The following is a 16,385-nucleotide window of genomic DNA, read 5'->3' on the forward strand; positions in this document are numbered from 1 at the left end:
GTATTACATTACATTACATTCCCTTACTGGGATTATTCAACTGAATCAGTATTCTGGAGATAAACATAATTTTTGAGCAGAAGAGTTGTATTTTCTTGGAAGTGTTACACATGAATACTCTTTATCCATCTTCTCCATTTAAGTGGTTTTTAGTAATTAAGTTTGTGATCCCACATGGACAACAGCTTTCATTGCCTACAGAGTACACATTGACTTCTGAGTCCCTTTAGTATTGCATTTTCCTATGCTTCTTTCCTGTTTTGTCTATGGTTCTGGTACACGTGAGGGTTTTACTTGTTTTAGCAGATGGTCTTCTGTGTAAATACTTTTGTGGCCTCAATCCCATTTTTATAGTATTTTTTCTAAACAAGGGTTCAGATGTTGTCCCAACTTTAAGTGGTATCCTGGCTCTTTTCACCTTCCTGGGTATGAACTCAAATGCCGGGATGGTAAATTATAAAGTGTTATAGATGTCCTTGGCTTTCTTTTTCTGTAGGAAAACACCTCTGTCTAACTAACACCTGCAGAACACCTGTAGGCCTGAACTTCTCAAGAACTTGTGAAGAAATCTAGTGCATCTGCAGTCTCCAGGGTTGGCAAGATAGTGTTCTCTTCTGCTCTAAACCTTCTTTGGTTGGTAATGAAATACAGTCCATTGAAGCACAGAACGTTGTGCTTATCTCAGCTTTTTTCACTCACAGCTCTGCTACTGCCTTCTTCCCACTATTCCTTATTTTAAGCCAACTACTAATTTTATCAGGATAACCTTTCTGTATAAAAGAACCTTTCAAAACTTGTCACTAATTATTCTGTGACTTCACTCTTGAATATTCAGATGATAAGTTCTTGCAGAGAAGTTTTTCATTAATATATCCCATAGGAGAGAAGACTGAATTGCTGTTTAATATGCTTGGTCAGAAATATGAAAGAAAATGTTACATTCTGTGATTTTTTTCCCCTATGTAATACTAGAAGATCTAGTATAAATTTCAAAAATAATAGATGGAAGATCAGTAGTGAAAAACTGTTAATCTCCTATGGAGAAGCAATGACTGAGTGAAGGGTTTTAGTGATAAAAAGTTTTGAAGGGTTTGAAAATAGTTTGAAGGGTTTTAGTGATAATGAAAGATTCAGAAATTTTGCACCTCAAGCAAATTTATTTTGTTAACTTCTGAGATCAGAAGCATACAAAATAACCTTTTTCTGAAAAGAAATTTTTTAAATGGTCTTGGCTAAGTAACTTTAAATGTGGAAAGAATTTTTGTCATTCAGTTTCCCTTTCTAGCCTGATTTTTACAAAATTTATTTGAAATTAATTCTGTTCTGATTTTGTAACCATACTTGTCTCAGTTTCCCCATAATTAAGTGGCTACAGCATGATAATCTTTACTGAAGTAGTTTCTTAACTTGTAAACCGGTTAGAATGGGAAATCAGTATTTACACTTTGATTTTAGACAACCTTGGTTTGTGGTAGTTTTGTAGGTTTGTATACTTTTCACATTCAGGAGCAAAGGACTGCTTTCTAACTCTGTCACTGACAAATCCTAACCAAGTGGTTTAATAGTGCTTGCTGATTTGTTAAGGGATCTCTTTCAGGTCATCAGATCTAGTGACCCAAAGGAGTTGAATAGCTGGACTGCCTCCCTCCTAAGTTACTGACAGCTGATTGCACTACCTCTTCTCTCCACAGATCTTGTACTTCTGTTTTTTTTTTCTTTTTTTCCCCTCCTTTTTTTCCCCTTGTTGCTAGTACTAGGGGAATTATATTTGTCAGTTTAATTATTTAAACCATTATTAGATATAATCTTAAGTCCGTACATTGTCTTATGAGGAAAGAAGGAAGTTGGGTATTTTCTAAGGTGGGATTCCATTCTATGGTGACTTACCTTCAGGCTTTAGTATGCCACATTATTGTACCATCAGTTATTATAATCAGAATTGCTTCTTTCATATGGATTGTTAATAAAGGATAACAGGACATTATTCATCTCCAAACCATTCTGGAGTGTATGATATTTCTAGCTTTTATGTGAGAAGATTTTTTGGCTGGGAACATGCAAGTAATTTTGCTGTCTTCTTTTTCAAGGGGCATATTAGAAATTTTTTCTTCAGATTGTGAAAACCTGGTGATTAAAGTGTCAAGATCATGTACAATTTGTAAAAAACCATCAACCCCACTCAGTTAAACCACAAGATCTCCTATTGGCACTGGCAAAATCATTCATATTTGAAAAAAAGAGGAATATCTTGATTTTTAATCAGTTTTTCATGAATGGTTACTCTTACCAGAGAGCTGAAGCCAATCCCTTCCTGAGCAGTGGAGGACATGACTATGCAAGGTAAAAATGGGCATCTGTATAAAAGAGCATATAGTTCCCATAATCTCTTTCCTCAGTTCTCGTATTTAATGAGTTGGGAACTTCACATCAGTGTTGCTGTACTCAGTGTTTACCTCTTTGAAGCTCCTCTGGTCTTTCCCTTAGCCCTTCGCCTTCCCCCCACCCTGTCTTGAGTTTAGGAGCAGATAGGAGGCCAAAGCAATCTTTAGGATTCTATAGGTTGTTTATAAATGTTTCTCATTAATAAAAAAAAAGTCAGATCCAAGAGGGGAAAATATGGAACGGTAATGAGATAAACTGCAGCTGGGAATAATCAATGTACAGTTTCACTTCACCCTCCCTGTCTCCAGTTCAGACTCTCTTACTTTGAGGTTGGATGCTTTTGCAACTTAAGGAATCTTCAGAAGGCTGTATTTGACATTACTGGTGCTGTTACAATAACTGTATGGAAGACCCAGTAATGATGCTCTATGATGAATACTGCTTTGTTTTGTCTATGGAAAGTTAGTGTGCTCTGACTTGAGCTGCTTAAACTTTGATGAGAGATGTTTTTTGATTACAGCTCTTTCTGTTTTAAAAACTTAAATAGTATGACAGAAATGGTTTGTAGTTTCCCTGTTACTCTCTCTGGGGTAATATGAATAAATGACAGTAAATAAAATATTCTCAACCAAATGTAAAATTTTGTAAACATACAATGAAAATATTTTGCTGTATGGACACATAGAAACAATTTCATAATTGAAATTAACTGTTAATTAATAGATATCTTAGATGCAGTTATTTTAGTGCAGCATTCTTTTGTGCATTTTTACTGGTGCCCTACTTTTATGAAGCTCAGGAGCAGTCACATGAATATATTCTTGGATTTTCATCCAATATTGTTGCTAAGGAAACATCATCTTTAATACTGTATCCTTGTCTGCAGCTTGTCTGTATTAATCAATGCCTGTTAACGCTCAACACAAACCAAGTAAAGATGAAAAAAAAAAAGCTTAATTTCTTTTATAATAAGTAGTTTATTATTGACTATTGTCCTTCAGGATCCCCTGCCACTGCAAACCTCACACAGATTGAAGGGTCTTGTCCATGGCTCTGATCTCATCCCAAACAGACATAGCATGCACAATTTTTATATTTTTTTTCCCAGAGGCTGCCATTAATATTTAATATAATAATGTGTCATAGGTATTGTACAGTGCATGGATCTGGTCAAAATGGTAAAAAATTCTTACATATTGCTCTAAAAGGAAGAAAGAACCTTTTCTGTATGAATTAAAAAGAGGAGCTTGAATGCACCAAAGTGAGAAATATATCCCTTTTCAGTATACTGTTAAAACTCCAACTGTATTGTCAGCCCAATTTGAATATCTATCTAGGAAAAGACCTGTCATTCAGACATATCAGTGGAAATCTCAGTTCACTACAAGTCCAGCTATTTGGATTTGTTTCAAAAGTGACAGGCAGGTTTTTTGAATTTTCTGCTTCTGAATTCTTTCAAGAAGTACCAAATTTTATAGCCAATTTCAAAATTAATTTGGCTTAGCAGTTTATTAGCCCAATACCTGCTTTGTTTCATGATAATGTTTGCCATTTGGACATGTTGTTACATATCTGCCTCTTCAGAGACACTACATTAGATCTAACATCTGTTACTGAGAAGCCCAGGACAGAAAGGCCAGAGGCAAACAAGAAGGCCTGAAGATCTAGCTAGCTTCATTAGGAATGTATTTTTCCTTTTTTGGACAAGCAGCAATATCTCATTTATCAGCTTAGTCATCCTTCAAGGAAGAGGAAAGAAATCAGGCACCAGTTTACTCTCTAACTGTGTGGGCTAGATGCAAGCACAGTTTCAGCAGTGTAACCTGGATAGGTCATACCAGCTCTCATTACCAGGGCAGTAAAGGGAACACAAGTCCTTTCCTCCTGAGTGCATAACTTCTCATGCCACTAAGTAATCTCCTCCTTCTCCCTAGGAGAAAAAAATGTAAGAAAATATTCGTGATAGAGTCAGAGTACTAAAGTCCACAGATCCCACAGTAACAGACTGGAAAGTTGCCTTAGGAGCTGAGCCACACTCAAACTTTTCTGCTTGACCTCAGGAACTGACTGGATGGATGGTAAGCAGCTACTTCAGATACCATCCCAATAGTTGTAAGCTGTTAACACCTCGTTAGAGGTGTGCTGAAGATCTTACCTGAGATATCCAGAGACAACTCCAACTCATTGTTTGATCCTGTTAACTGCATCATGCCCATGAGTTAGTGTAGTCCGTGTATAGCAAGTGTTTATGGTTATCCATTTCTGGGCACCCATTCTAGTTATATTTTTTCTCTCTACACTATGAAGTGCATTGTTCAGGACTGTTTTAATAACGAAAATTCCCAAATATGTGAGTTTTATCGATACTTCTCCTCTAGAGGTTAGACGAAGATACTGTATTCTCACATTATTTGCTATCCTTATAGGGATTGCTTAATCACTCTTAGTCTAATGAAAGAATTGAGAAAAGTCACCATATTGCCTAAAACTGGAATGTAATCCTTGAGTTTTGATCAAGACCCAAACTTTTCAGTCTGTAATCACGTCCCATGGGATTAATAATAGCCAAGACTTGAATATTAAGGAAAAGCATTGTCTTATCATTCATGACTCATATGGAAAATCATGTAAATAAGTGTGGCAGTTACTTTCTCACTGTTGGTAATAGAAATAACAATCCCTTCACTCTTTCCATGCTTCTCTTTTCCATCTGTTCTGATAGCCTGTGAGATAAAATACTTGCAAGTAGTACTTTAACCTATCCTTCACTCTTTGGTCTGTAGGAAATGGTGAGGAAAGGTTTTCAGGTAAGATTTCTTCAGCCACTGCAAACAGCTCTTCTTCCCTTCATATCGGCATTTTTTAAAAAAAGCTTGCTGTTTCACATAGTATTTATTGTACATTTATTTTCTTCTACTGTCTAGAAAAGTTATTAGAAATTTATAATAGAGACTGAAGTGGTAGAAGAAGTTGGTAATTCTAGTGTTGTCTGTTGAGATTAAAATACAGGCTTTGGATCTTAATTTCTGCTGTATTATCCCAGGTCAAGTTAGAATTTGAGCTCAGTTGTCTAAGCCAGTATTTTGCATCATGATGTAGAAATAACTAATACTATGATATTGCTATTAGATATTATTTGCCATTTATTAAATAGAAGGAGAGGAAACATTCTCTATATTCACTTCATATTCTTCAAATGAAATTAGTAGGCACACTTGGGCTAGGACAATGTTTTCCTGTCCCTTGGAAATACCTTTGCTGTTGTCCCTTCCATCTCTGATGCATTGCGTTTCTTGCTTCTGGTCTTTAGTTAAAAACATGATAAGCTAATTTTTGGTTGCTGTGAAGTGTTTTCTAATGGTGTGGTGTGGGGTTCCTTTTGGATGTGTGTGTACCCAGGGTAGTGCCTGAGTGTTTTTCAAAGTTGCAGTTGTGGGGTGGTTTTCTCTTGTCTAAAAATGCACAGTGCATTAATAGCACAGCTAAGTACAGGATTGAAGAGATCATGAATCAGATGTGAGACTGCTGTCTTTTTTCTTTTTTCCTCTTAGCTTCTGTCTCTCTTTCTTTCTTTTTTTTTTTTTTTGCCTTGCTTATTCTTTCCACTTCCTTTCTCAAATTTCTTTATTGTCCATGTGGTCTAATATCTTTCTTTCTGTGCTGCCATTGTAAAAATTAGATCATTTTGGATGAAGCATTTTCTTCCCCTCCAGATGCTTTTCTTCTGTCCCCATGAGTACACCATCTGCCCTTGTGTTCTCTGGGAGATGTGCAGGTGTTGATCTGCAGGTGGCAGAACTGAAGTGAAATGTGATAAGTTTTGCCTGCCAGCTCATTCCTGCTTTATTTTTTTAATTGCAAAGTTGCTCTGCTAAATAAAGAAGAAAGGAAAAACTAGAGAAACAACTACGCGATGTTGGGGAAATGTTGATTGCTTGATCCTGGTCCTGAGCATAATGTGGAGTAACAAAGGGCTAAAATTCCCATTAAATAATCAAAAGGTTCAGAGACTTTTTACCTTTCTAACTTTGAAGTTAAAAGTTCTTCTTAGAGTTGTGCATGTGGAATTTGTCAAATAGTATCAACCAACTGAACAGAAAAAATACAGAAGTGTATTACATACAATAGTATGACTTTGTAAAATATTAAGCATCTTCTAATGTGTTTTTTTCTGGCTCTTTTTATATATAGAAAATGTATGCAACTTTTGAGTTAGGTATTTTTTTTCTGGTAATTTCCTGGTTAGCTTTAACCTTGCTATTTCTTCTGTGTTTATGGATTCCCCTTGTCTCCACCCTTTCAACTTCCTTTATCGAAATCTGTGTTCAGGTGTAAGATGATCTTACCTTTGCAAATGGCTCAACCTTTCTCCTTTCCAAGTGATTTTGAGAAAATAAATACATTTACTATGTGTTGATAGTGGTTCTGTTCACCGGTTTCTCAAGGTCGTTCATTACCCTGTGAGCCATTAGGCTAGGAAATTTTTTAGCCAAATGAAACAGCCAACTTCGGAAATTTTGTTTTCGTGATTTACATGTGGTATTTCAAATCATTTTGGACTGCTGTACTTAGTCTGTGTAGAATGTCATCAAGTAGCTTGTTTGGGTTTCTATTAGAATATATTCTTACTTTTCTGTATTAGGAAATCTGACTCTTCAGACCTCATGTCCTCCTGTGCTTGCAAAAACAAAATGAAGAACTATCTTGCTGACTAGCATGCTTTCTAGCTTGGTCCCAGATTTGGCAAAACAGTTCTGATGATCCTCAAGTGGTCTTTGAAAATACAAAGCTTCTTATAGCTTTGAAACACAAACTGTAAGAAAATTCTCTGCGATGTTAGAAATGTGGAAAGTAACTAGTTATTCAAAACCAACTATTCCCAATTGTTCTACATTAAGATTAAGACATTTAGGATAATGTTCATTAGTCTTCAGTGTAATCATCTGAAGTGTAGTCATTGCATCTAATCTAAACTAGTCATGATTTGCCTTGCTATACAATCAGAGGAGAGGCAGCTTTAGAAGGCTATTCAGTCCTCTAATAAAAAGGGCATAAAATACTATGTGGAATGAAATACTTTTGGAGATGCATTAATGCATACTCCATTGATGATAGATATGTGGATAGTAAGCAGTAAGTTCTGTTGCCCATTGTTTGTGGTTTTAAATGTTAAAAAAGAGAAAGAAAGGGAAAGTAAGTGTGCATGAAAATCTGACCTAATATAATAAATACTTTTGAAACAGAGGATTAATGGCTACTTTGTAATTAGTTTGAATTTAGAAGATCTGAAGGTTTAAATTCAAGAAAGGTGGTGGTATGTACTATATTAAGGGAATTTTACAGCTGCTGTGGAATCTGTGATACTAATGGACTTATTAATATTTACTACCAATGAGAAAATATTGTAAAATAATTTTTAAGGGAAAATATTAATGCAACTAACTAGGTAAATATAAATACTGCATGCAAAAATATTTTATATCTTTTTTTGGCAGCCTTGCTTTGCATCCTGAACGTGTGTTGGTGGCAACAGGTCAAGTTGGAAAAGAACCGTACATCTGCGTGTGGGATTCATACACTGTGCAAACTGTATCTGTTCTGAAAGACGTTCACACACATGGTATAGCTTGCTTGGCTTTTGATTTAGATGGTCAGGTATGTGATTAATATTCTATTTTCAAACACTTGACTAAATTTTTTATCTGTTAGAAATCTTGTCGTGTAGTTTTTCGTAAAAAAAGGAAGTGGATTGTCTTAAGTTGATATGCTTATTCTCAAGTTGAGGAATATAAAATTACATTACTAATTGATGACAAATACTCACATTTGACAAGAAAAGTGTAACTTCAAAAGAGTTTTAAATGAATGTAGGGTGGTAGGGAGGTTCTTGTGGTCTGTGGACAACAGCTCAGGGTTAGACCAAATGGTTGAAGATAGTGGACCCCCTATGCAGGGGCATGTCATATGCACAGAGTGATAGCAATACCATTGTATCTTGGACTCTAAATATCTTCAGGCAGTATCCCCTTCTCTGCACACACTGGTGGCTCTCCACATTTTGGTTTCTGTTCAGACTCATTTGTCCTGGATCTAAGAGTAAAGAAAAATCTTTTACTGGATTATAATTTTGTTACTTTAGAACATTTTCTGAGTAGTGAATTGGTTCTCAGTTCTGCTACCTATAATGGAGAATGTTTTTACCAGATCCAGAGGCTTTCTTGATGGACGTATTAGAAACGGAAAATACACATTAGGTAGCAGCTGAAGAGGTATTAACTGTGAAAATCCTTTCTGCAGTTGTACTTTCCTGTCTATGAAACACTTTCCCTCCCACTCAGCCTTGCAATGCAGTACTCAGATTTAGCTGTATTCTCAGTTCCTTTTGCTTGCTAAAAAGGTCAGTATCTGTTAGCAAGTGAGGATGTGTCGTAGAGACCAGTTTTTATTCCTTATTAAGAGAATGGAACTCTATTGAACACAGACAGAGGAAAGCCTACTGATAATTTGTTTCTGTTAAAACATGCTGTAATTGTTGTAGGGAATTTTCAAGCTTGTTGGAATGATCTACAGATTTTATCATTTAGGTTTCTCATTGTTTAGAAAGTCAGTTTCTAGATTCAGCTGCTTCTTAGAACATCATTCCTACTTCACTGTGATATCTTCTCTCGTCTGTGTAAACTCCTCACTTGAACGGCCGTAATAATATAAGGTCAAGATGTATCAAATTAGGATTGAAGTCCCCTAAATTTTTTTGAATGCAGTTAGACATCCCCTGTATTGGAGAGTTATGAATTTAGATCTGTGATTTGTTCTAGGAGTACACAGTACTGATTCTTGTGTCTAAAGTCATAAATGGCCAGAATTTAGTCTGTCTGCTTTGTTCAGCATTTCCATATGATCACCTTTTTGTTGCATTTGTTAGAATTTTGCGGTCTTCAAGGAAAGCTGGATACAGATTTTTCACAACCTGCATCTCCAGAATTGTCTCCCTAAAATCCAGTTCAGAAAGATCTGCAAAACATCTGTTTATATCTTGCCTGTCCTTAAAAATTCAAATTTGTCAATCCTTAACTGGGTTGTTTGAGAGGTTTAATGTTTGATATTAAATATACTTATTTGACATTATTTGGGATTTTGATTTAGCAGAGTGATACAGCAACATACTAAAGTCACAACACAAGTGATTGCAATATGGATCACAAGAAAAACATGGTTCCTATTACTCATCTCTATAGGATTATTGTCATGATGCTGGGACATCTCCAGTCACTGGGAAGGGATATGTGGATTGAAGTGAGCTCAAGCCCTCTTCAAAGTTTATTTTATTAATTGTTCATTTTTTATATTTCATATTGGGCTGTGCCACAGACATGTTCTTCTCACCCTCACTGGTCTAGCACAGGAGGACATTATTTATTCTTTCTTGTTCTTTGTTAATCAGGGAAACCTGATGATTCACTGGTGCTGCTGTGTTATCTAAACCCAAGGTTACCCTTTAGTCTCACTGATGTTGAGAGTACAACTCACTTTATGATACTTTATTCTCCAAGTTTGCTGGTTTTTTTGCTCTTCTCTGAGCTCTACTCGAGTGTGGGTGTGCTCGTTAGAAACAAGATTTTCTAGGTTTTAGGAGAACCAAGAACATCGTCTAATCTCCCTTTTCAAGAAGTCAGTGCCTGGAAAGGCTTCACCCACATTTTTGTGATAGGCATGCAGTAATTGTAAAACTAGTCTGTATTTATACACCTCATCCTGGTCTACAGTTGAACTATTTGAAATCACAGCTGGAATTGAAACTGATGTTCCTTCTGACAATGTTTTCCAAGATGGAATAGAAAGGTCAGACTTTGCAGTATCAATAAATAAGAAGCATGGATACAAATTGTATTTAACTTGTTTATTTTTCTTCTCATAATCTTGATTTTTTTTCAGACAGTAAAGAAATGTCATTATTGGGAATAGGTTCCTGTCTTTGGGGTTTGCTTTTACTTTTACAAACTCTCTTTGATAATCTACATAGAATTTGAAATTAAATTTGTCTTTCATGTGAGTAGATATTAACTGCTGAACAGTGAAAAAACTTTGTCTTAAAGATTTGCAAAACTTTAGTTTATCAACGTCGAGTTGTTGATATCACAGTATCACAGTTCATGCATAAACTGAACAAAAATACTCAGTTTTCTTTAAAACCAAACTCAAAAGCACTTAGTTTCTTTTTATTCAATCCTATTAGTCTCTTGATTGAGAATTTCTATAGGAAAAATAACATTTTGACTGGTTAACAGATATAATAAAAGTGTTGGCTAATATAGTCAATGATTTGTGTCAAGAAATCTGTTCAAGGTGTCTTCACAGTGAAGACAAGACAGGCTGCAGAGCATAGGAAGATCTCAAACTTTTATTTTTCTATATTTTCTTGGAACAATATTTTTGTCCTTCCTGGTTTTACAGTTTAACTGGTTTCAAACTCTTCCTGAGTATTGAATACTTCATGAAATTGTATGTTTGGGGTCTTGTTGAATTCTGTTTTGAGAAAAGATTCAGAAATGGTTACCTATACATGTCTTGAAGAATCAAGCAAAAGACTTTTAAAGCTTTTAACTGTTTATAATATTTTGTTTGTTTCCAAGAAGATTGAAGAAAATATTTTTTCTTTGTATCTCTTAAACTTATAAATCCTTAAATTCTGCAAGTTATAGGCAATTAAACATATATAGATTCATTAACTTCAGTGATTATTCCTTTTTTAACAAGTGTCTCCTGACTGCTCCTTGCCATGTGTGCTATATATAATTATGTATATTAAACATTATAAATCAGAAATACATTGTTATCTAAGAAGATCTTTATGATCATGATGTTGTAAGTGAAAAGATGCATCTGTGGAAGCTTTTGCTCAAGATGTAGCTTATGTTTTCTTCTATATCAAAATATAGGTATTACTTCTAACTTCAATATGTTAGGAAGTTTTTATCATTCTTTCAAAAACATAATGTCTATCTTTCATTAATATATTGAGTTATTTTTTTTGTTTACTTTGGACATTTTTTAGCGTTTGGTCTCAGTTGGTTTGGATTCAAAAAATACAGTTTGTGTATGGGACTGGAGAAAAGGAAAATTGTTATCAATGGCTCCTGGTCATACAGACAGAGTAAGTATAACTAAAGGATCTGAGTGCCAATGTAATGTTAATTTGTTAAACCACGTCTGTGTACAATTACTAGAGCTATGTCTGAACAAAAATCATTTTCTATTTTAGAAATTGAATTTACATAAAGTTTGGATATGTATTAAGATGTGTGAAGATATTTAAGATATGTGCATTTATTTCTAAAATAAAATGTGTAACTCAGCATTTGTTTGTGTATGGTTTGTTGAGACTGTAAGCATGTAGGGGAGGTGCAGAATTAATACACTTCCTAGACCCTAAGTCCCATATGGGAAATCAAAATGCAAATAATTGCTTAAATTTTATAGTTTGTAAATGAACCCTAATGTTGTTTTATCATGTGTTTTAATTATTCTAGGGGAAAAAAAAAGAGAAATCACACAAGTTATACATTGCAATTTCAGTACTGAAAGAGAGGATAAAAAAGTCATTCCAATAGATCCATTTAAAGCATTTCAGACTCTCTGTTAATTTGCTATAAGGTTTTACTGTTTTAACTCTCCCATGCTAGAAAGGCCATGTCTGCTCACATCCTTGGTATTTTTTTATGCAGATATTTGATATTTCTTGGGATTTATACCAGCCAAACAAGCTTGTCAGCTGTGGTGTAAAACACATCAAGGTAATGAAATGTTAATTTATAAAATACTTAAGCTGCAGTAGTATATACTCTATAAAATATATAAAAATTGGATCTAAAAGGAATATATGATGAAAATATGGAAAGTCCTCTGTATGAACAATATTACTTTTTAAAAATGACAATTATGGATCACACCTGACTACATTAGACATTTTATGATATTTACATAGTGGAAAACAGACCTTCCCTGCTCAAAGGAGTTTGTGCCCTGACAGAAGGAAAGCAGTAGAAATGAAACAGTTGTCCATAGCACTGTATGTCATGATTGTAATATAATTTAAAATTTACGTTGTCTGAAACAATCCCTAGTAGCATAAGACAGGATGCACATGTTTAAGCTGAGTCCAGGTACTCAAGTTTCTGATTCTTGAACAGTGAATGAATTATTGCACTACAGAGGGGAGATGAGTTGAAAAACCTTTTCTTACCATTTGAGAGAGTATGGAGAGTAAGTGGAAAAGAAAGGAAAATTCTTGATCTTTCTTTTAATTCTTTTCCTAGCTGTTACTTGTACCTTTAATCATTTGGGGCACTCTGTACCTGTTACAGGATTCATAATTTGGACAGTTCATGTCTTTTTCAAGCATGGTTTGTTTGATCCATGTACCAAGTACTGTGCAGAAAAATCTTTTTCAAATTTAACTCTGTAAGCAGGTTTACCAATGCTTGACTACCATGAAATATGGTTCCTATAAAAAGTCCCTGCTCTCTTCCAAGCAATGTCTTCTATTTTACAACATTACAGCCGTAGATGACAGCTTGAAAGTTCTGTATTGCTCTTATGTGTAGGTTCCCATGGTGCGGAAAATGTGTTGCTTTTTATACAATGAACTTTTAGATTAATATTTATTAATGGTTTATTGGAAAAAGTCTTCAAGGTGTTGCCTAGATTGCATAAGTCAGATTTGGCAGAGTGTTTAGCATATCAGTTACAGATTTCCATGAACTCTGATCAGAATTTTTAAATGATTATTAATAATGGAGTGACTTGCTGTGAAATACAGTTTCATAAACATGTATACAGAAAACACACTGAGACAGTGTAAGAATAACTTGTCAGCAGTGATGAAATAAATGCTTTCATGTTCTGTACTGTATTGCTTCAGCAGCTTCTTGATTTTGCCCATGCTCATTTACATGTTTGGACAGGAGAGTTTGAAATGAATATGCAAGTGTTTCTTGTTTGCTACAAGTGTATCTACTACTGTGTGTATCAGGATATTTAGTTGGCAAGTACTATGCTCTGACAAGAGACTTTGCATGTCTTTAGCTTAGGTGTCATTAGTACGTGTTGGGTCACCTAGGAGGAAATTCACCCTCATGTGATTGCTGTAATCATGGGCTGATGCTTTATTAGAAGGTTCCTAAAAATCTCCCCCTTAGATGGCTGCTTTGTGTGATCAGGGGTTCTGATGAGAAATGATAAGTCTCTAATAAAACCAGCTGTTTTCAAACAGAGCAAATAGCAGCTTTATCAGAAATCTACATGCTTAGATGACATATTTAAATGTCTAAAGTACAAAATGCAGCATAAAGTACAAATGCTGCATTTAAAATGTGGAAGACTTACACCAAAGAAAGATAATTCTATTAGGAAACGCTTTTTAAAAATTACTTAAAATACAACTTACTCACAAATTATTATTTGAAAGAATATTAGATTGATATAATACCCCAAAATTCCTTCCCAACTAGCCTACTATGCTGCTTTTATGGAAAGATAAAGTTGGTTAATAGCATAAAAAGTTGTTAAACCACTGGAGAACTGAAGCATTGAAAAGGCTATGAATGATCATGTCTTGATCATGATCAAGCAAGGTACTTTTCTTTCAGAGGTACATATTAAATTATAGGATATTAGCAAAATACCTGTCTTTCTAAATCACTTTATGTTACAGTTCTGGAGTTTGTGTGGCAATTCATTGACACCAAAACGTGGTGTTTTTGGCAAAACTGGTGATCTCCAGACTATATTGTGCCTCGCCTGTGCAAGGGATGAAGTGACGTATTCTGGTGCGTTGAATGGAGATATCTATGTATGGAAAGGAATCAACCTTGTACGGACAATACAGGGAGCACATGCTGTAAGTATATCACTTTAAATTAATACAAAATGTTAAGTAGATTTCTGCTGAGCTGGAAAGGGCCATGCAAGGTCATCTTGTCTGTGTTCATAAACAGTTGCAATGATAGAGACTCAGTATGTCTTGTTTGAATGGTTTTTAGAACAGTATATAGCTTTGAAAAGTGAAGACATGTCAGTGAACGTTTAATAACATTTTTTGAAAGTGCTTGGTAACATTTTAATTGAAATGTTTAATGCAACTGTTATAATTTGGTTATAATTTGGCTATATAAGTTTTAATTATCTTTTCCATATTATTTCAAAGCATATAGTTTTGAGATTAAAATAGGCAGCAAAAAAACCACTTAGTGCATTGCAGTCTGATTTGTGGATGCCAAACTATGAGAGTCATCATTTCCTCTCCTGGTAGTAATTTGGTAATATAATTCAAAATTTGACTTCAACTTTATCCAAATATCACCTTAAAAACAAAACCAACCAATTTGTTTTACCCTATGAGGCATGAAACTGCTAAGTTCACTTTATAAAGCTGTATGATTTACTGGTTGAATGTTAATTTTTGTTTTGGAAAGCACTATACCTTCTAGCTAATATTTGCAATTCCCTTTTTAGCAATTTAAAATAGTGTGAAAATAAAAGCTTATGAGTTCCAATATTGCAGCTTCAAACTTTTAGGTAAAAATCAATAACAGTTAAGTATTCTTGCTTCTAAGAATGAGTTTGTTTTAACTGGCAATGTTGGACTGGGTAGCATGATGTTTGTAACTGATGTATAAGATTAATTTTTTATGATTTAATCAGGTAGAAAGGGTGTGGAGGAGAGGTTGCAGTCAGTTGTAATGGGGAGGCTCTTGGTTTACCAAAGATTTAGAAACATCATTCAGGATGGTTGCAGCTTGTTGAATGAGCTAATAATTTAAAAGCGACTGCACTGCTTATTCAGACAGTCGTACAATGACAGTGTACCTGATTATGAACAAAAATAAAGCTATGAAGAACATATGTGTGCAAAACATACCTCAGACTATCTTTTGCATTTAAGATTTCTTTATGTACGTATAAGTGTATGTGTATACATATATATAAATACATATACACACACACATACTGTCCTGTATGCATCTACAGAAATATTAAATATATTCAAGAAGGCACAAATTATTAATCAGGAAGCATGAAGGGATATTTTAGTCTTCAAATACTCCTTGATTCTTACTCTATAACTTCTTGTTTTAGTCTTCATATTTACTGTTGAGTAGTGTTCTGTTCTATTCTATATTTTCCTATGAAGATGTGGACATAGCATATGCAGACCTGAATTCCCAGAGGAAAAGGTGCACTTTGTTTCCTATCCAAAACTGATGCCAAAATATTCTCTCATCCTGTTTGGTGCTGTAGGAGACAGCTGTCCTGCATATTAACATATTTGTTATTTGTAGTATTTAAAATTGCAGCAGTTTATTTCTCAGAATAATGCAGTACTTTTCAGCTGTTTCAGTGTGAAATGACACAACTGGCAAATGTAGGATGATGAGAGCTTGTTGCTCTACTACCTTATGTGCTGTGTCAGTTCTTAGTTGACCACAAGATCAAACTTGAAGTGCTGTGTTCCTTATCTTCTTTAGCGTCAGTGGATGGAGCTCAGGTGACCTTGGAGTAGGTCTCATCTAGCCTTCTATTTTTGGCTCTGTCCTGTAAGCTCAATGGCATTGTACTTTGCAGTACTGAAAATTAAGTAGGGACACCAGTCCATGTCTTTGAAATTCATTTTTACAAGAGATTAGAGTCAGTACAAATCTCACCAACTTCCAGGGGGGAAAAACCAAAACCAAGAATAAAATGTTACCTTAAAAGATAATATTGACAGATCATTATAATCAAAACATATAGCAGCTTGGAATGAGAGTTCCTCTTCAACCATACTAAATTATTATCATGATATTTTATGGTTATTTTGTACCTAATTTTATCAATTATGTCCTTCTCGTCTGTCCTTTTGAAAGAAAATGCAAGTGTAAATAACAACATTTGTGATGCACATATGTTGCTAAAGGGACAGTGTACACATAGTAGGGAACTGATACAAATTTCTGTTTAGTATGCTA

The 16,385-nt window shown here is 34.7% G+C and overlaps 1 protein-coding gene across 7 annotated transcripts in view; it reads left to right on the forward strand.

Moving 5' to 3' along the window:
- Positions 1–16,385, forward strand: part of EML5 (EMAP like 5) — a 113,000-nt gene that overhangs the window by 13,009 nt on the left and 83,606 nt on the right. For all 7 annotated transcript variants that reach the window (XR_007631412.1, XR_007631410.1, XR_007631411.1 and 4 more), the window contains exons 2-5: positions 7,878–8,037; positions 11,435–11,533; positions 12,105–12,173; positions 14,093–14,278. Coding sequence is in view for 4 of the 7 variants with exons in the window: in XM_050334929.1 (XP_050190886.1) it covers positions 7,878–8,037; positions 11,435–11,533; positions 12,105–12,173; positions 14,093–14,278 (514 nt within the window). In the remaining 3 variants the exon portion in view is untranslated. The remainder of the gene's footprint in view (positions 1–7,877; positions 8,038–11,434; positions 11,534–12,104; positions 12,174–14,092; positions 14,279–16,385) is intronic.

The sequence above is a fragment of the Myiozetetes cayanensis genome, unplaced genomic scaffold (assembly GCF_022539395.1).
Source record: "Myiozetetes cayanensis isolate MyiCay16 unplaced genomic scaffold, myiCay2020 scf6-25, whole genome shotgun sequence".
In the NCBI taxonomy this organism is placed as follows: Eukaryota; Metazoa; Chordata; class Aves; order Passeriformes; family Tyrannidae; genus Myiozetetes; species Myiozetetes cayanensis.